General features: G+C 48.7%; 1 protein-coding gene across 2 annotated transcripts in view; it reads right to left on the reverse strand.

The window, feature by feature from the left end:
• The window catches only part of SEMA5B (semaphorin 5B), a 118,568-nt gene that overhangs the window by 17,148 nt on the left and 80,403 nt on the right, over positions 1-21,017 (reverse strand). For both annotated transcript variants that reach the window (XM_030801896.1, XM_030801895.1), the window contains exons 3-7: positions 17,516-17,615; positions 13,509-13,554; positions 2,291-2,353; positions 1,811-1,909; positions 1,098-1,311 (exon numbers count right to left, since the gene is read on the reverse strand). In XM_030801896.1, coding sequence (XP_030657756.1) covers positions 1,098-1,311; positions 1,811-1,909; positions 2,291-2,353; positions 13,509-13,554; positions 17,516-17,615 — 522 coding nt within the window. The remainder of the gene's footprint in view (positions 1-1,097; positions 1,312-1,810; positions 1,910-2,290; positions 2,354-13,508; positions 13,555-17,515; positions 17,616-21,017) is intronic.

Consider the following 21,017-nt stretch of genomic DNA (forward strand, 5'->3'; position numbering starts at 1 on the left):
GAACAAGGGGCAGGGCAGGCCAGGGGGGAAGAAGACGGCAGAGTCGGGAGGACTCAACTACTTCAGTTTTCCCAGATGGGCATCCTGACATCTCTCTCTCTGCAAGCTTGGTGACCTGGGGGCCCTAACTAACTCGCTTCCCACTTCCAATACCAAGGGCAGCTATAATATTAAACATGTGCTACCGCCCACCTGTCACTGGGTGCCAGACACTATCCTAAGTACTTTATGTGGATTAATCCAGTTGATCAACATATGAGGTAAATCCTGTGATTATCCCCATCTTACAGATACAACCTTGTGGCACAGAGAGGTTAAGTACTTGCTCAAGTACACAGCTATTTAGGTTGGTTCAAAAGGAATCTCAATTTTCACCATTACTTTTAATGGCGAAAACCGCGATTACTTTTGCACCAACCTAATAGTTAGTGAGGAAGCAGGGGGTCAACCCCAAGGGTTAGGAAACTTATATGGCCCTTTCCATAACCTCTCTCTCTTTCTTTCTTTTTTAAGAGGCTGGCTCTTGCTCTTTCACCCAGGCTGGAGTTCAGGGATGTGATCATAGCTCACTGCAGTCTCAAACTCCTAGGCTCAGGGCATCCTATCACCTCAGTCTCCTGAGTAGGTAGGAATACAGGCATGCATCACCATGCCTGGCTGATTTATTTTTTATTTTTATTTTTAGAGACAGGGTCTTGCTATGTTGCCCAGGCTGGTCTCCAACTCCTGGCCTCAAGAGACGTTCCTGCCTCAGCCTCCCAAAGTGTTAGGATTACAGGCATGTGCCACTATACCTGGCCCCATAATTTCTTCTTATCCATAACTTGTTTTCCTAAACAATTCCTAATTATCTCCCTCTCTCCTAATAGCCCATCCTCCATCTGTTCTGTGGCCTCGGGACATCATCTGTGATTTCATCTGGGGCCCATCTCTAGCATGCTCCGGTCTACTCTGCCCTACTCTGGACCTCTTCCTTGATGAGGCAAGTGGGAGCGCTTGCAGAGGTTGGCAAGAAGGAGAATGAATGGGGGGCTCAGGGTGGGCTGGTGGGATCAGAACCAGGGGAGTCCCCACCCCTGGCACGGGGGCCTCCTTACCATTGAGCCACTTGGAGTTGTACTGGGCAGTGCGAAGCGGTGGCCCACTGCCCAGGCTGCGGTAGATGGCAGGGTCCCGACCTGAGAAGTCGATGACCGTGGCCGCATAGAGCTCCCCCTGGGAGGAGATGACAGCTGTGGAGTTGTGGCGTGGGTCGTAGGGGCAGCGGGCCACACCATTGATCTTCTCAATAGTCTGGCTGAGGTTCCCCACCTGGGGACAATGGGGAGAAGCGGACACTTTTCCCTGAGGCCCTGGGGCTGCCTGTTCTTTCCATCTGAGTTTTGTTTCCTCCTGGTCCCCAGTCTCTCTGGGCCTCTCCCCTCCTCCAGCGTCATCTCACTGCCCGGCTCATGGTCCCTCTGAGGGAGCAGTCCTCCCAGTAGCTCCATCTGCTTCCAGCCCCAGTCAGGACCCTCCAAGGTAAGCCTGACCAACAAAATACAGAAGGCCCAGTTCAATTTGAATTTCAGACCAACAGGGAGTAAATTTTTAGTATAAGTTTGTCCCAAATACTTCATGGGACACATTTATGCTAAACTATCATTTATTATTTATCTGAACTCCAAATCTAACTGGGTGTCCTTTTGTTTCTGTTTTGGGTGTCTGTTTGTTTGCAAAATTTGGCAACCCCCCTTTAAGGCTGTGTGCCTGGGCAGGAGAACCCCCGGCATGGTGTCCCCTTCAGCCTGCTCCACCCTGAGCTGCCCACCTGTCTGCTGGTGCACACAGGGGAAAAGGCATTGGTCCCACACATGAACACCTTCTGGCCGGCGACGATCAGGACTCTCAAGTAGTTCTGACACTCCTCCTGAGGCAGGAAGGAAAGGAGCAGACAGCACAGCTCTCCAGGTGCGATGCTGGATATCTCACCCTCACACCATTGCGTCATGGATGCCAACAAGTATTCTAAACACTCCACTTGACCCCAGATCCACCTGTCCCGATGTCCGAGTCACATCTGTGGACGTCCCCTCCCACCAAGGTCATCTCTCCGCATCACTGCTCACTCAGATGCTTGGGACCAGCTTGCCACAGGGCTGTATCCCCACCTGCCCAAGGAGCCCCAGCTCATCCCGGCCAGGCCTCTCCAGCAGGGGACCTCATGTCCACAAAGTACCCCCTCCATCCCCACAACCACAGGCCTCCTTCCAGCTCCAGGTTAGGCCCCTGGACCACCGAGACCACGTACCTCAGTCTTCCCTTTGCTTTGGCAGGAGCGGCGCGTGTCCTCACTGGAGGCCCACTCTGTGGCCTGGGGGAGGAACACAGGAACACACAGACATCACATGGCTGTGTCATTCACTGCCACTCGCCACCAGAGCAGGCAGCAGCCAGTGTCGGGAGTGGACAGGAAGCTGTGAAGCAGGGATGGTCTGCAGTGTGAGGGCTCCTCTCACTACATCCACATGGACCTGGGAGGGCTCCCAATCTCCTTACCCAGAGGACTTTCACAGGTGGGCACCCTCATCCCAACACCCCACTGCCTGCTTGGGTCAGAGGAGGCCTGGAGGAACAGCTTCTGAATCTTTCATCATCCCCACGCAGCTCTGCCCTCAGAGTCAGCCAGGGAGCTGGAAGTGGCCGAAGGACCTTCAATCCCACCCCAGGCCCTGAGTGGGGAATGCGCCTATTCTGTGCCAGATGGCCCTCAATTGAGTGGCAGGCAGGAAGGGAGAAAACATTTGGCAAACCCTGAATGTAGGAGATTTAGTTTTCTAGTGACAACTCTGGGCTTTTTCCTTAACAGATGGGGAAAACCAAGGTTCTGTGTGACCTAAGCAAGTCACACAGAACCTCGTGTAGAGCAGGGACTGGAGCCCACATTTCTGATTCCAAAGGCTGTGTGTGTTCCCACAGTCTTAAGGGCTAGGACTTCCCCTCTCCTAATTGCTCTCCTCCCTCCCACCCCCACTGTCTGCACTTTCCTTCCGGCTTCCCGGGTAGCATCGCTCATGCTCTGCCGTGGGATAATGTGTCTGGGGACACAGCTTTCATGTGGGGACCTGCAGGACAATGCCATGTTCTCACATGCCCATGGCATTAGGGGAGGGCTGTCCCCAACCCAGGATCCCTTCTTCCCCTTCATCTATTCTGCCTCTACTCTCTCTGAACAGCAGCTGAAGGGAGGCGTGATGCCCTCCACGTCCAGGCAATGTCAACAGCCCTGGTGTGGCTCATTATATATTTCTGGGTCACATGTATAAACATGAACGGCCTACCTGTCCTGGGAGAGGGAGCCCTGAGCAAGCAGCTCTGTCACCCAAATGGGGAGGGGAAAAAAAAGAGCCCACCTGCTTTTAATTTCTAACAAGGCTGTTTCTAGCCACGAAGTTACTGCCTGCAGAGCCCCAGAGGCTGCAGTGTGGGAGGGCAGGCAGGGGGCCAGGAGAGCGAGCAGCAGGCCTCTCTCTGCTTTCCAGCCCACAGCCAACCTGCCCCAGTGATGGCTGCTTTGTAAGGCAGAGGGAGGCTGACTCTTGCACACCCTGGATTCAGGAGCTGAGTGATGAGTTTGGAGCCCAGGCTTCTGTGTCTCCCAGATCTTGGAGAAGAGCAAAGGACCCCTGAGTCTGGCCACAGAGCCATGGTGTTCATCTGGACAGAAACAACTGAGCACTGTCATACTCCCAGGCTGAGCCTGATATGAGAGAAGAGAGGGACATAAATAAGAAATCTCGGGGCTTCGGGGGACAGAAAAGAGCAATGAGCCACAAACATTGCAGTTGTGCAAGCCAAAAGCCCTGGATGGTGGGTGGCTTTGGGAGCACCGCATGACCAAAGGGTCCTCGAGTCTCTGAGCAGAGCAGCACATCAAAGGGTCAGCCTTCATCCCATTGAAGGGGGGGCTGTACCATAAAAGGAGTTAAAGTTATGCTGAACTCAACAATGGGACAGGCACTGTGCCAGGGACTTGACACACTTTCTCTTCGATCCTCACAGAAAACAGTGGAACACATAGCCTTTTGCTTGTTTTACAGGGAAGAAAACTAAAGTCCAGAGAGGCGGAGCAAGTTGCCCAAGGTCACACAGCTAGTAAGCGAGAAACTCAAGATGTGAATCCAGACAATTGTCTCCGGAACTAAGCTCTTTCTGCCACATCCTGCAGCCTCTCACAGTGAATAGATTTCTCTAACCAAAAGTTAGGCCATATGCCCCAAAAAGCGTATATATGTTTATAGAGAGAACAGCACAGAATGGCTTTTTTGAGACCATTTATTTATTTTTAATTTATTTCAAAAATTATTTTTATCAAATTAATGATGCACAGAGTTTAAAAAGTTAAATAGCATTAAAACGTATTAATTAAAACCCTGGCGACCCACTCCTCCCATACCCCACCCCTTTTCCCAAGGACAACCACCTTCACCTCTTTTAGTTGTTTCTCTGTTTTTTAAAATCGATTTCTAAAAAATATGTATCAATCTCAGTCTTCATCTTTTGAATTCCTGTTACGGAGGTGAAGATTTTTCCCACTTACCCACCACCGTTCTTCCCCGCACCAAAGCACACATAACATTTCCCGTCTCCCCATCCTCCCATTATAATGACAGTTTTAATTAAAATCAACATTGGTATTTACAGCCAGTACCCCAGATTTCACTGAATGTATGGCACCATCAACTTGTAATATGAACCACTGAGAAAGAAAATTGCTGCCAATCAAATGCTCTTATTAGTTAAAATTTTAACGTACACATATTGAAAGTGCTCTTATTCAGACATATGTTTTATCATATATCAATCTTGGCATACAAAAAATATATGCAAAATTGAGTATCCTTAAACCTTTGAATTCAGTGTTCATCTCTTCTGAATCACTTTTTAGAGTTGTCAGTGCTCATTTTTGTGTTTGTCTGTTTAGAGAACCATTCTTTGAACTACCTAGGTGTCAGTGTTGCAATAATTCTTAAAGAGCGTTCCACTCTGATCTCCACAATTTTCTCCCATACCATTGGCCTCATCCTGCAAGTCTGGACGCTTACAGAGTGAGCACCATACCAAAAGATGCCCACAGGTTTTCTGACACACCAGGACTCACATTCTTCCCTCATGTGATCCTAAAATGGTCTGTGGACTGAAACGTCGAGGGGTTGCTGTTGTCTGGTCAGAACACCAGAAAAAATGACTAAGTTCACACCTGCACGGGCATGGCAACATCAAGACTGCACCTGGCTGATAGTGACTGTCAGATGTCTTTGACTGAAAGACACGTCCCAACTTCAGACTCGTTAAAATGTGAAAACATGTGCACGTGAGTGAGAATCAATGAAATATTCATATTCTGAAAAGGTTTCCTTTTTTGGACAATGTTTTGTTTTTCTTGGACTGAATAATTGTCTTGATTGTCTCCATTTGCTTGTTTTGCACGGCCCTATCACTGATTTTCCCCAAATGTCCAACAGGTCTTACACATCCCTCTCAATATGATTTTTTTTTTTTTTTTGCTTTTTTGGAGAAAAGGTCTTGCTCTGTCCCCCAGGCTGGAGTACAGTGACACGATCATGGCTCACTGCGGCCTCGACCTCCTGGGTGTTAGTCCAAACTGCACCATTTTAAGCTTCCCCACTATTTTGCAAACCTTGGTCAAAGTGAAACATTTCCCAGGCATTTGGGCTGTGAGAAACATCCTTCCTAATCACCTGACCACAAGGTAGACAAAGGCCCAACTAAAGAAACATCCCTATCATATCTTGCTGGGCAAAGGTCCAAGGAACACTATGATGACATCCCACGGGAATAAGGGCCAGAACCGCCTCATCATGGGAACATCTTATCAATATCCCGCTGGGCAGCAAGCCATACTGCCCAGACCCCTCCCGCCCATACCTATAAGTACCCCTAGCCTGTAAGCAGCAGTGGGCTCTGGCGTTAGGCTAGTTTCCCACTTCTGTGGGTTTTATGCTGGACATAAAGCCTGCATTTGCTGTTGAGCCACCCTCTTGCTGTGTGTGTGTCTTTCTTTAACCTTCACCTTCCCTTCAAAACCTAACACTGAACTCAGGTGATCCTCTTGCCTCAGCCTTCCAAGTATCTGGGAACACAGGTGCACACCACCACACTCAGCTAGTTTTTAAAATTATCTGTACACACAGAGTCCTGCTATGTTGCCCAGACTGGTCTTATACTCTTGGTATCAAGTCATCTGCTCCCCTCAGCCACCCAAAGTGCTGGGATTATAGGTGTAAGCCACCGTGCCTGGCCTCAATATGATTTTCTTACTGCATGCACAAATGATTCAGATAATCTGTAAGCTCCCATCCTCTTCCTCATCCCCCAACCTCCATCCTCCTGCCTAGTGTTCTGGCTGCTCTTGAGGCCTCCTGCTTGACTGTTAGCCTGGGACTTACCTTCTTTCCTCTCTTGCTTTCTGAATCCCATGTTTCCCGCTTTCTTGATTTATTTGCTTATTTTGGTGTAACACATCTCCAGTATCTTCCTGGGAAAAGGAACATGGTAGATCAATTTTTCAAATTCTTGCATGTCTGATTTATTCTCTCTTCATACTTGATTGGTAGTTTTGATACCAAATTCTAGGTTGAAAATAATTTTCACTTGGAATTTTAAAGGCATTTATTCCTCCATTGTCTTCTAGGTTCCAGCATTGCTGTTGAGGAGTCTGATGACATTTTCTTTTTCTTTTTTGATTTAGGCCCTGGAAACTTTGAGGATCTTCTCCTTCATAACAGTGTCCTGAATTTCACACTGATGTGCCTTAAGACGGGTCTCTTTTGGGAACTCAGTCAACGTTTTAACATTGAAGACTCATTCTCTGTTTCAGCCAATTTTCTTATGTTAGTTCATCCTTAATTTCTTCCTCACCTTTTCCTCTGTTCTCTTTTTGGAATGCTTAATATTCCAATCCACTCTTGGCCTTTGTGCATTGATCCTCTAGTTTTCTGATATTTCTCTCCTATGTTTCATTCCTTGTTTTTTGTTGTTCTGGTAGGTTTTTCTTCAACATTATTTTCTAATCCTTCAATTCAAAGTTTATTTTCCAATCACATTTTAAATTTCCATATTTTAAGTTTACTGTTTTATAAACAAAATATTTTGTATATCTCAGAAGATACTAATTGGTTATTTATCATTAATTGATTTTTTTTTTCTTCGAGACAGACTTTTGCTCTGTTGCCTAGGCTGAAGTGCAGTGGCACGATCTCTGCTCGCTGCAACCTCCACCTCCCAGGTTCAAGCGATTCTCCTGCCTCAGCCTCCTGAGTAGCTGGGATTACAGGCGCCTGCCACCATGCCCGGCTAATTTTTTGTATTTTTAGTAGAGATGGGCTTTCACCATGTTGGCCAGGCTGGCCTTGAACTCCTGACCTCAGGTGATCCACCCACCTTGGCCTCCCAAAGTGCTGGGATTACAGGCGTGAGCCACCCTGTCCAGCCAAATTTTTTTTTAAATTATTTCTCTCATTGTTTCTGTTTCTGACAGTATTTCTCATTCCATTTGCTTGTGTTGGCCTTCTCTTTCACTTTAGAGGCTTTCCTCAAATGTCTGGTGATTTCTGGCTATTTGTTCTAACCTAAAAATAAATTACTAACCACTTCCCCCAGAAAGGAACCAGGGCTTCTTGGAGAAATGGCTGATTCCAGATCTGGGGCAGCAAATGCACAAGGTAAGGCTGAAACTTTGTCACATCAGACAGCAAGGACGTAATCACAGATGATTAGGGTGGGTCTAAAGGACCCGGGAGCCAACATGAAGAGGTCCCCACTGGTGAAAGATGGGGTAGTCATGAAAGGTAACTGCAATGGATTGAAAGATATCAGCAATGTTTATATCCACGAGTCTGTGGTGAACATAAGAATAAAAGACTAATTGATCACCATTGAAAGATACTAGCAAATCAGCTCATTATTTGAAAACTGGTAGGTAAAGATGGAATATCAAATATTTATCCTGCCTTTCCTATATGACTACATCATTGGGTCATCATGTAGTAGATGAGGAAAAGGTGTTTTTTTTTTTGAGACAGAGTTTCACTGAGTAGCTGGGATTACAGGTGCATGCCACCACACCTGGCTAATTTTGTATTTTTAGTAGAGACAGGGTTTCACCATGCTGGTCAGGCCGGTCTTGAACTCTTGGCCTCAGGTGATCCACCCACCTTGGCCTCCCAAAGTGCCGGGATTACAGGCATGAGCCACCACGCCCGGCCTAAAATGTTTGTTTTTATAGAAGTAGCCCAGCTAATTGATTGTAATACCTAAAGAATTAAAGGATCTAGAAAAAGATCATCATTGATTACTAACATCAAAAGAGAGAAAATCAGACACTATGTACCTCCTAAAGAAAGGACACAAGAACACCTATGAAGTAATCTTGCCAGAATCTAAATTGAATGAAGTTTTTAGCTCTAACAATCAATGTACAGGTGATACAGGGAAGAGAGCAACATGTTCAGTCATGCCACCTGCATTACAATCAGCAAAATCCAGGCTGTGGGAAACTCGATAGGACAAGTGACCAGGTTTCTTCAATAAAAAATTGCACAGAGAGAAATATTGTTTTAAAGAGACATATCAACACACTGCAGCATATTTGAATCCTGATTCAAATAACCAAAATTATTTTAAAATTTTATAAGACAAGTAGGGAAATGTAAACATTAACTGGACTTTTAGTGATATGAAGTTATTAACTTTGGGCCACTTAAATAAAAAGAATCCCAGCCTGATATGGTGGCTTATACCTGTAATCCCAGCACTTTGGGAGGCTGAGGCAGGAGGACAGCTTGAGGCCAGGAGTTGGAGGCTGCAGTGAGTAATGATTGTGCCACTAGCCTTAGTGACAGAATCAGACCCACCTCAAAAAAAAAAAATCCCTATTTTTTAGAAATGTATACTGAAATATTTCTGGATGTTATGTATGTCTGAGATTTGCTTTAGGACAGGGACATGGGGGGACGTATGTAGATGAAAGATGATTGACCATGAGCTGATAATTGTTAAAGCTTTTAAGTGCTATTGAATACACGGGGTTCATGTACAATTCTCTTTGATTTTGTGTGTGTATGAAATTACATGATAAAAAAGCATCTTTGTTTGTTTGCTTTAAGAGTAAAGTACTAAGCAGCTCACTGGAAACTCCATGGGAGGGCTCATAGAGACTGGTGGGCTTCTCGTGGGGTGCTGGGTGAGGAGCCTTTTTCACTGGGAGACCCTCTATGTCCTATTCTAAAAGTCTTGTCTCTGGAGTCATTGAGTTTTTCCAGCAAAGACTCCCTCAGTCTTCTGCCTGGAAGTGGGGCTGGGGGAGCAGGGGGTGGGAGGAGGAAGTAGACTTTCATTTGATCACACCCCATCAGTGCCCTTTAGGAGTCTCTAAATATGGAGCCTTTCCAGTTGAATCTTTGGAGAAAGGGTCTTGATTCCTTTATTGGAGGGAGGGAGAAGATGGAAGAAGGGATTGCTGTTTGGGATGGGATAGGAGACCTGGGTCCCAACCCTTTAATTTAGAGAATTTCAATCAATCCTCCCTTTTGTCCTTGTACCTCATCTTCACATCACACAATATGGGACACCCAGTTTTGGGGCCCTTCTGAGGAGTCAACTGCCTGTCCACTGCATCTCTTCTGCAAGCTGACCTGCTCTATCCACTTTTTTTTCTTTAACTTTCTTTCTTCCTTTCCTTTTTTTTTTTTTTTTTTTTTTTGACAGAGTCTCGCTTTGTTGCCCAGGCTGGGGTGTCATGGCACAATCCCTGCTCACTGCAACCTCTGCCTCTCGGGTTCAAGTGATTCCCGAGTAGCCTCAGCCTCCCGAGTAGCTGGGATTACAGGTACCCACCACCATGCCCAGCTAATTTTTGTATTTTTGTAGAGATGGGGTTTCACCATGTTGGCCAGGCTGGTCTTGAACTCCTGACCTCAGGTGATCCGCCCACCTTGGGCTCCCAGAGTACTGGGATTACAGGCGTGAGCCACTGTGCCCAGCCTCTATCCACTTTCCATTGCCCTAGAATGCATAATCTCTTCTTCACTGACATCTTTTTCATTCTCTCTGTTGTTGTGAATGTGCACCCTTTAAAATTTCTCACTCTTTTTAGTGGAGTTTTATGAAGGGGTGGAGAGAGACGTGTCTGACCAATCTGGAACACAGAGTGCTTTCAACAAGGGCTGTCCCAGAAATTCCAGGATGATCTCTAGTAACAGTAGCTGTGTGGTTTTCATGCTGTGAGAGGAAGCAGGCGACACCCAGGGACGTGGATCATCTCCGTGTAAACTCAGCAACTCCCACGGACACTTGGGGGCCAGGGACAATGGCTGAGTGTCAACGCATCTTTGGAGCGTTAAGTCCACTGCTCAGTGGAGTTTCAACTTCAAACCACTCCAGGGCTGCCAGATTTGAGCTTGGAGGACGTGGAGATAAACTGGAAGAGAGCTCAGGCATTGCCCTCCATGTCTGCCCAGGCCCGAACAAAGCCCCATTGTGCGTCCTGATGCATATGTGCAGAACAGTCTTCGTTTCTGCCTCGCGGGATATCTGGCAAACCGAGATCATAAATCTGTTGCAATTAGGCCTCCAGACAGGTCGTCCCATTGAACTGTTCTGGCAAAGGTCGCTCACGAGCTCCTAATTGCCAACTCCAAGACAGCTCATCATGCTGGTCCTCTCAGCAGCCCGGGGACATTGTCGATCACTGGCCTCCTTTTCTTTCCCAGTACCAGTTTATTAAGTTACACTGATAAATAACCACACAGGTGAGCTGATCTGATTTCCCCCCACTCCTCCACCCCCAACACACGCACTGCCCCATCTGCTCCTAGCTGCACCTCTTCCCTACTTCAGAACTTGGAGGATTGGGAGGGAGCTGGGCATTTGATTTTCTTTAAGGAAGAGTGGTTTACATAAATTGTTTAATAGGGGTTAGGTACTTAGAAGTCCCTTAATGGATACTCGTTTGCAAAAACTGTTTACATTTAGATTTTTCTTTACGGAATGTTAATTATTTAAACTATCAATAAAGCACTGAGTTTTAAGTTTGCTTAAATCATGCCCTGGGGCCAAGTGGGAGAATCAGTTGGCTCCGTAATGGGGAGTTTTAACCCAAGTGTGGCCCCAGGCCACAGGGAGAGTAGAGGAAGCTGGGCTGGGGTGGCCCAGCCGCCCGTCAGCAAAGTGGTACAGATCATTTTTAGCACTTGGTTGCTGGTGACAGCAGACACTGAGAACTGAAAGCTTATAACCAGGGACCCAAAGCGCCTGGAGAGGGCACTGGCAGGGCAACCCCTGAAGTCAGGCTTTGAGAGTTACAAGTCAGGGCTTCGAGAGTTACAAGTCAGGGCTTCCTCACCAGGCCAGACAACAGACAGGAGGACCGGGCAGAAGACCAGAGCCCAAGTTCTGCTCCAGGGGACACTGGACGGCCCACCCCAACCTCTTGCTTGTTCTCTCCCCTCTGTGGACAGATGGTACGCACCCGGGTGGGAATGTGGACATAAAATGTATTTATTTCCTTAGTTCTGTCACAGTGAATCCAGTCTGAAATCCTGAGGTCAGGCCCCTAAGAGACACACTGGGAAGGGTGGCCAAGCCAGTTCCTGGCGCTTTGGGGGCTTGTTTGTAGGGCCCTTCAGGGAATGCCCTTGGAGCTGAGACCCTGCTCCAAGCCTGAGCTATGGGCTGCCATAAGATACCTGCCCCAGGCTGACACCAGGTCAACACTGACCGGGATGAACCAAACCCCAGAACTCAGTCATCAGGTGCAGAGTCTTAACGGCCTTGCTTTTATATCTGTGTATCTATTTCTCTTCCTCCCTTCAGCCACATTACGCTCCTAGAAGGCCTTCACCTGCACACCACAGGAACCAAATAAAAAGCCAGCTGCCTGGAGCTCAGGGTGGGATCCCTGGGTCCACTTCCTCCCGCCCACTTTGAACCTCCTCTGCACTGGCTTCTCCCAGGCACTGACCTGCTGGGTTTGGCATCTTGGCTTACTTTCCTGCCAGTGGAAACTAGGCTCTGGACTGGCTGCCTGTGACTGAGCTCACAGGCCACAACATGCTGCTTCTGGGGGACTTCCCCTGCCTTGCTCCAGCCCAGATCCCAGGAATATGCTGCACAGCCCCTCAAGGGAATCATATGTGATCTCTTATGTGCATATTCCTTGCGGCAAGGTACTGGGCCTGATTCACTTTAGAACTCAAATGCCTTGTACCATGCCTAGGATGAGACTTGGCCTTTAGTAGTTATTCAACAAATGTTTATTGGGTGGATGGGTGGATGGATGGATGGATGGATGGATGGATGGGCAGGCTGGCTAGTAAAGGTATGGATAGAAGGACAGATGGACAGATAAATGGATGAATGGCATTTTCTTTCAACTTGCCCTAGTTCCTCCCAACCCTTCCCTTCCAATGGGCACACATTTTCTGCTTCCTTATACCTCCCCTCTAGCAACCAGCCAAGAGCTGCAATGCCCCTGGGTGTGTGAACCCAGGTGTGACCAGAATGTCATACCAGCTCCCCAAGAAGGTCTCCCTTGTGGCAGTGAAACTCTATACCAAACAGCCCAGCAAATGATTAAGTTCTAACTTCTGATTAGGTTAGTCACTCATCATATTTTCCTGAAGGCCAGAGACTCTGCATTTCTTATAGTCTCATGGCCCCTAGCCACGAGTTCTGGTACACAGTAAGTGCTCAATGAATGCTTAATCATTGGGAGACTAGAACATGTCTCCTGGACATGAGAATTGAGGCTCTCCTCTCATTGAAGAAGAAGAGATGGCCTTCCTTTCTCTACAATATTCAGCCTCTGCAAAGATGGTTTGGCATCTGTTTCTCAATCTGGGATAAATGTTCTGGATCAAGGAGTCCCATTAAAACGCCTCTCAGAGCACTTAGGGAATTATGCTTGGGAAGTCCTTCTTGGCAGCAGATAATAAATCAATCACAGCTCAGAGAAAATGCTGAGTTAGAATGGGATCATTCAGACTGAGCTAAGAAAGGAACTAGGAACACCCTTTCTGTGGAGGCCTGAACTCAGAGACCTTCCTGTGCAGCCAGGTTTGGGGACTTACAATAACCAACCAACCCAGTTTGCCCAGTATTGTCCCAGTTTTTGCACTGGAAGTTCTGCATTCTCAGTCCCAGACAAACAGGGACAGTTGGTCACCCCAGCCTGGCATTCTTTTCCTCCCTTCCTCATTAGCAGCCTTGCTGCATGATGCAAGAGCCTTGTATGCCTCTGCATATATGTGAGCCACACCCTCCCTCCACATACATTGCCTGCAGTGACTCTGATAGCTAGGGTCTGAGTCCATGGCCAGTGAAAAGAACAAGTGGCTCCTGTTTTCAACTTTAGAGGCTGAATTCTGAATGGCGCCACTTGTGTTGCCCTGCCTTGGGCTCTGGAATAGGGGAAATTATAGGAAGGCAAGGGAAGAAAGCAATCATACCTGAAGAAGAGAGACATTGGCAAGGCTGAGTCTGAAGAGGTAGTTCCTGTGAAAATGGAAACAGACATCCTAAGTGACGCTGGTTCTGCAGGCAGAACCCAGGGAGCAGCCTCCTGGCTCGGGCCTCCTGGGATGCCAGGACTGGGTGCTGATTGCCTAGGGTCAACCCCCAAGGAGAGCTTTACCTCCATTTACTCACTTAATCTTCACACAACCCTGGGAGGAAATCCAGGAAGCTCCAAGTTACAGATGAGGAAGCAAGGTGGGTAGATGGCCCAAGTCACCAAGATAGTAAGTGAAGGGGTTAGGGGTCAAACCCAGACTTTCCTCTAAGTCCCATGCTGTCTCTGCTCCCAGCCAACTCAGCTGGCCCTGGGAGGAACCCCTTGACCCCACCTTTTCCAACCATGGAGGCTGTTAAATGTAAAGCCTCATAGCACTCTTACAGGGATGCAGACAGCCAGTTTCCTCCTACTCTGGCCCGCCACCCTGACTCGCCCCTCCTCACACAGGCCAGCCATCTCTCCTGGCTCCACGTCCCTGGGTCCTGGGTCCGATTTGTTTGTTCATCTCCTGCAGTCTCTCCAGCAGTCAGTGACTCCGGGTCTGACCTTTCTGTGGCCACCTCTATGGACCACCCTCTCTCCTCTAGCCCAAACGACCCCATCCACCACTTCACCATCCCTCTCCCCACAGTCCAGCCTGCACAGGGCTTCCAGACTCATCTACCTCAAACAGTTTTCACCTTCAGTAATAAAGAGGATACTACTACTAGTAATAATGATATCAGACACTTATTGAGTATCGTTAAGTGTCAGCCGCTGCTGAAATTTCTTTGCATGGATGCTGGAGTCAGAAGGCCACCATGCACAGACAGGGAGAATTCCAGCTCAGCCACCTGCCACCTTCTGAGAGCCTCAGTGCCTGCATCTGTACAATGGGGACGTGAATGGCTGTCTTTCTTATTTCACAGGACTGTGGAGACAGAGGAATGGTGTGATGCACATTTAAAGGCTCTGTTCATGCTGAACAGATGCAAAGTCTTGGTTTTCCCCAACAATTTTCTCTCTTTGGTTCTTGTGTCTTTTTTGGGCTATTCCTATTTTGGTTCCTAAACTTTTTAGGAATAAAGACTTTAGAAAGTTCTGGCCTACCTCAGCTGAGGAGGGAAATGAGGGGAAAGGCTGTGGAGTGGGCCAGAAAGAGAAAGAGGGCCCCTGCTGAAGGAATCCAGAGCCGGAAGGAGATGCCACAGGCCGGGAGGCTTCTCTTCCCAGCTCTGGCTCCAGGCCCAGGCCCCACTCAGCTTCTTTGCTGTCCTGGGGCTGGGCGGGCCTCCCGGGTGACCTTGGCTCCAGGCCTCTGCTGTCCCTCTCCAACCCCCTCCCCAAGTCCTTAGCAGAGCTCTCCCCATCCCACCCTCTTGGCCTGGGAACAGATGAGCTTCAGCTTATGGCTGTGCCCCAGCTGCCTGCTCAGGTAACACAGGCATCTGCTCACAGCTTTAACAAATTAGGGGAAACATTGCATCACTTTATTCATTTTTATCCCATCAAAAATCATTCATCACAACATTGCAGTCAGCTCTCCTGGGAGCTGGAATATGAGAACAGAGAGAAATCTCTGTAGCCTGACCCACCCTAAATCCCATGTGGAACAAGGGAGGGTTATAAATGAATAAAAAATTTCCCTAGCCTGAATTCCAGAGGTCCAGGGGATCAAGAAGAAGGGAAGACAATGTCAGGCAGAAGAAAAGGAGGAAGGAAAATGAGCTGGAGACAGGAAAAGAAAGTGGCCAAAGACCCACTACATTGGCTCTAAGAAGCCTAAGGGACCAGGTCTAGAATTGATTTTCCCCATCTATCTGAGGGCATAGCCAGGCTCAAGGATGCAGGAAAAATGTCCCTCCATCTTTGTGTGGGAAGCCTCCAGACAGAAAACATAACCACTTTCTGGGGAAGCCACAGAGCTGATGAGGAAGAACAGTGTGACCACAGTCATAGGGTAACCTAACCTCTCCGAGCTTCAGTTTCCTGGTCTGGTCCATAAAATGGGGGTACATAGAACCCATTTCCTGGGTTCACCCACTTGTGAAGATTCAATGATTTACTGCAGGCATGATTCACTACATGTATTAGATTAAATACATGTGTGATTTACTACGTTTACTACATGCGGTAACTGACTTACTACATACGTGACACATAAAGTAGTGCCTGGCACATGGCTGGTGCAGAATAAATGGCAGCTTTCGAAATGATTTCACAAGGTTCAGAGTAGAGTCTTCGGACGCTACCATTTGGGTTTGTTAAAGTACACATGTAAAACGAGTGAAATCAGAATTAGGTTGAAGGATCACATCAAGGCCAGTTTCCTGATTGTAATGTCCTACAGTTATGCAAGATGTTAGCCTTGGGGGAAACTGGGTGAAGGGTATATGGGATCTCTCTCTATTATTTCTTATAACTGCGTGTAAATCTACAATCATCTCAAAATAGAGAGTAAAATAATTACTCTCTTTGCTGGGAAAATAAAGTCCATCCTCTTGTATAGTTGCATATGGACAGACTCCCTCTGGGGGCACAGTCAAGAACCTCACCACTGGGTGGACCTTCAGTCAGGGGTCCTGCTTGTTTGAGGGGGTGGCCCTGCTCTTCACCATATACTCCTTTGTACCTTTTGAATGTCCTACCATAAGACAAAATAGTTAATTTAAAAATTGAAAAATTAAAAGAAAAATGCTTTCAGGCCCAGCTTCACAGAAGCCCTGTGAGATTGGTGGCACAGAGACTGTAACCCAGACTTTACAGATGAGGAAACTGAGGCTACAAGGTCAAGATCCCCCAGGACAGGAACCCAGCTCATCCACACCTAATCCAGAGCTCTGTTCTTGACTTGCCTCATTTTCATACAGCAAATGAAGTGGTGGAGACACTAAGGAAAGCTCCAGGGCAAGGATGGTCAGCTACAGTGTGGACTGGAAGTGCTCAACCCCGTGGCCACCCTCTCCCCAACCGCACACCCACTGAGTCAGAACCTCTGGGCTGCAGAGCTGAAAAGTAGTGCAGTCCCAGGCGATAACACAGACAGACCTGCAGAGAAACTCTAGGCCTGGGTTAAGGAGACCTGGCTCTAGTCCCCACACCCTGTTGTCATGATGCTATGTGATGCTGGGAAGGTCACCTTCCCCTCTCAGGGCCTCTGCTACTGCCTATTTAAAATAAGGACGGTTGGATGACACCAGAGATTCTCAAACTTGAGTGTGATCAGGCCACCTGGAAGGGTTGCTAAAACACAGGTTGCCTCTTCCCAGAGTTTCTGACTCAAGAGGTCTGAGAAGGACCCAGGAATCTGCATTTCCAACACATTCTCAGGTGCTGCTGGACCAGGGACTGCACCGTGAGAGCCGCTGGGGTTGGCCCTCTCTAAGCCCCCTCCCTACCAGAGCCAATGGTCTGTGGTTTCATGAGGAATAAGCTCCTCCTAGTCCACCCAGAAAATCTCCACAGGTCCCCCCGGAGAGTACTATCTGTTGATATTGGATCTGAACAGTGGACTAAGAGGTCAGGCCACAGGCAGGTGAGGTCCTTCGGGAAAGGTTCTACCCCTACCCAGCCGTCTCAGGTGCAGGCCGCCAGCTGGCCAGCAGGGGGCTCCTGGGCACCTTCTCTGCATGGAGCTCCCAGGGAATTGGCCCAGAAAACCATTCTGACAGCCGGGCAGGGACCGGGCAGGAGGTGGCCAGCAGGCGTCCCTGCCCTCACTAACTGCCAACCACAGAGGCCTGCAGCTGGCTGAGATTGCGAGGTCAAGAGTCACCCCCACCCCCACCCAGCCAACACACACTTCCTTCTGTGGGGGGACAGACATCCACATGGAGAGGGCCCAGCAGAGAGGACGGGGCCCAGCACACAGGTCTGCCCAGGTGAGTTCATCCTGAATAATATTCCCTCCACCCAGCTCCAGGTCCCTGCACTTCCGGCCCCGACCCTTCTGCCCCTTGTTACCTGGCTCCCACAATGAGCTGGTTCCTGGAGGGGTCCAAGGCGAGCTGGGAGAAATCCCTGGCTCCAGGGTAGGTGAAGTTAGAGACCCATGGCTGCAGATCTGGTGGAGGGAGAGGCAACCCTGTGGTTACTGTTGGGCCAGGGGATCCCAGCTGCACCGCGGCAGACCACAGAACAGAAGGGTGAAAGTCAGGGGGAAGTGGGGCAGTGGCACCCGGGAGACCTGGTGCCACCTGCCCACCTCTGTGTGCCCCCAGGGACTTGGGAGTGTGTGTTGTAGTCATTGTTCTGCCACATTCCTTAGCTTAGAGGAGGGCACTACCTTCCCAGCAGAGGCACGAAGGGATACCTATACTCGCCCTTGACTTCTCCCAGACCCTCACTAGCCACAGGAGTACACACTGGCAAATCCTGCCTGTTCTACCTCTACACTGCCTCTGAAATCCATCCACTTTTTTCCCACTGTATCCCACCCCCATCCAAGCCACCACCAGCTCTTGTCTGGAGCAGTGCCAACAGCCTCCTAACCAGCCTGGCTTCCAGGCCAGCCCCTCGAGTCCATTTCCCACAAAGCAACCTGAATGCTTGTTCTCAAATGCAAATGTGGTCATGTCACTCTCCAGCCCAGAACCCATCCACAGCTCCCAACTACCCCCAGGAAAAGTCCAACTCCTGCGAAGGCCCTTGGGTTCTGGCCCACTGTCCTCCCAAGTCCAGTGCCTGGCACAGTGATTATTTACTGATCCCCTGAAAGAATGATGCCTCACCTTTTACATTCCCTAAACTCTCCACCCCAGCCACACTAAACAAACACTTCACACTGCCCCAAATCCATCCCACAAGAGCCTGCAAACTTTGTGCTTCTGTTCTCCCTCGATGGAACAATTCCTGTTCACCCCCATCCCTACCTCCTCCAAGAAGCCTTCCCTGCCTGCTTCAAGCCAGGGTTAAGGGCTCCCATAGTCTTCTACTTTACTGCTACACTGTGTGTCTAGCCTGGTAGTTTGTCCTGGGGGCCAAGAAAGACTTTGCTTCCTAGATCTCCAGGCTCAGTCCAGCACCTAGCAGTGTTTGAACAAATATATGAATAATCCTCAATCCCTTCTTGTATGAGGGGAATTGGATTTTCAGACAAGATTCTGCAGAGGTGGGAGGTGCAGAGATTGGGTGGTCAGTGTCCACCCTGCCTCCAAGGAAGGTTGTTCCCAATCAATGCCTTTCAAAGGGACTGGGTGGGCAGAGAGGAGACCTCACAGCCTCTGGGTGGATGGGGAGTGGTCTGGGAGGGCCTGCTTAGAAAGTGCCAGCTGACTCTCCCTGTTTCCCTCCTGCTGGAGACACACTTCTCTCTTCTTGATTCACAGCCTCCTGATAGCTCTCCCTCAGCCTATGCATGACCCATGGATGGGTGGGAATTGGCAGCAGTAAGGAGAGAGCCATGGAGCAGAGGAACTTTCCTGCCGATGGTGATAAAGATTCAGGGTAATGGGAGGCACTATGCTTTCTCCCCACAGTACCTTAGCAACTGACTCACAGAAGGGCCAGAGGGGAGAGAGAGAGAGAGAGAGAGAGAGAGAAAGAGAGTCTGTGTGTGTGTGTGTAATCCAAAGGAAATAAATCATTGCTCATTATCCCTCCACTACAGAGTAAAAGCAGCCCTTCATTTCTGCACGACAGGCAAACACTTAATCGCTCCCTGGAGAACTGGAGGTTTTGCGAGTTGGATGTTTTTCAGAAAACTGTGATAGGCATGATTAAAAAAAGAAGAAGAAAGAAATTCTGCAGCAAAATGAAGCAAACCCCTTGGGCCTGCCTTTGCCCCCAGCAGGTGATTATAGGTTGGTGACTATAGGTTGGCAAGAATTGTCATGTAGTCACGATGGCTTTTGGGCAATATAGGATAAGAAGTGGATCTGGAGTCTCGTGGGTTAGGTTTTTAGCTGACCTCTCAGAAAAAATATTATATTACCTTAGAAATGAAACCAAGGGTCCTCCTCCTCCAGGAAGCCTTCCTGGATTACAACCTCTCCACCCTGATCTTATTTTGCTCCAGATTCTGTCTATTCTTTCCATTCCATTCGCATTGTATGTTATGGTGTATTTGACCACTTTGAATGTGGTCAAATATTTTCTGTGTGTGTAGGGCGGGGTCTTCCCCATCCCTATGAGACTGGGAGCTCCCTAACAGCAGCAAACACCTTAATTTCCTCCTTCCCTTTCAACAAGGGCATTCCAGATGTAGGCAGCTAAATGAAGGAGGAGGTGGCATGACGGGTCTGCAGTAGATACTCCATCTGGGGACTTCCCAGCTCAGTCTTCACTTAGGCCCTTTCTTGGGGAGGAGGGGAAAAGAAGAGGAAACAGGGTAGAAGATGGGATAAAAATGGGGAGGTGGGGGTGGGGGCATGGAGGGTGGTGGCCTCTTCCAGTTTCCATTCCTCTCCCAGTAGCCCTCACCCACATGGGCAAGGGGAATGGGGGAAGTGGGGAGAGAAGGGGCCGGGCATAGCACGGGGATCCTGGGGGGGCCTTGGGAAGGGAACCAGCCTGCTCATATTAAACAGGCCAAGGGGACCAGAGGGAAGGCTGTCTTTAAAACACCAAGCACGTTCTGAGCTCCGTGTGCGGCAAAGGCTTTGGACAGTGACTTTAAGAGAAAAATGACATTCTCCATGACGTGCCTGTGATTTTAATTATAGTCAATTCAATTACCCACCTTGTGGATTAACCACCGCCAGTGTTAAGTCCAGGCTGGCTTCTCCTGCTGCCTGGAAAGGTAACACTGGCAAATGAGAGAATATGCAGGCTGAAGAGAAACACAGCTTGGCCCCCCTTAAGAGAAACCCACAGGAGAAAATTTAACCTTACAAAACAGAAAAACAGCAGTCAGATTCTGCGACTGGCAGCTCCTCTAGGGTATTTAGGGGTTATTCACAGCTCAGTCAGGTGTCAGGGGAGAGGGAAACTCACAGATACAAGGCTGGCAGCCTACAGATTGGTCAGAAAGGAAGTGTAACATCCTAGGGGGCTTGGAGGCTGGGGTTGGTGCTGTCCTTGATTAGGGCAACTTCTCCTGAACACAGCATCCCCAGAGCACAGTCTTTTGCCCAATGGGAATTGAGTCCCTACTGTGTGCTCAGCAGTGCTAAGGCATGTGGGAACACAAGAGAACCAGTCCTGGTCCAAGACCAGAACCAGTACCAGCTGGGCTGAGGGACCAAAGGCAGTGACTTTTAACCAACAATACGAGATCATTAGGTACACAAAGGAAACTCTTGTTCACCTCCGAGGCCCCACAGCATCCCCTTCTATGCCTGGCACAAAGCAGGGCCCAATAAAAATTCGGTGAATGGATAGGAAACTCAAAGCTGTCAGAATGGGGAAGAGGAGGGGGGCATTCCTTCATTCTGTAGGAGGATGGGGTGAGAAGTCAGATTCATTCAATTCATACCTGAGGATCAAAAATGGTCTCAAGGGACCCAGGCACACACAGAAGACATCT

Source organism: Nomascus leucogenys, chromosome 21, assembly GCF_006542625.1.
Source record: "Nomascus leucogenys isolate Asia chromosome 21, Asia_NLE_v1, whole genome shotgun sequence".
NCBI lineage: Eukaryota > Metazoa > Chordata > Mammalia > Primates > Hylobatidae > Nomascus > Nomascus leucogenys.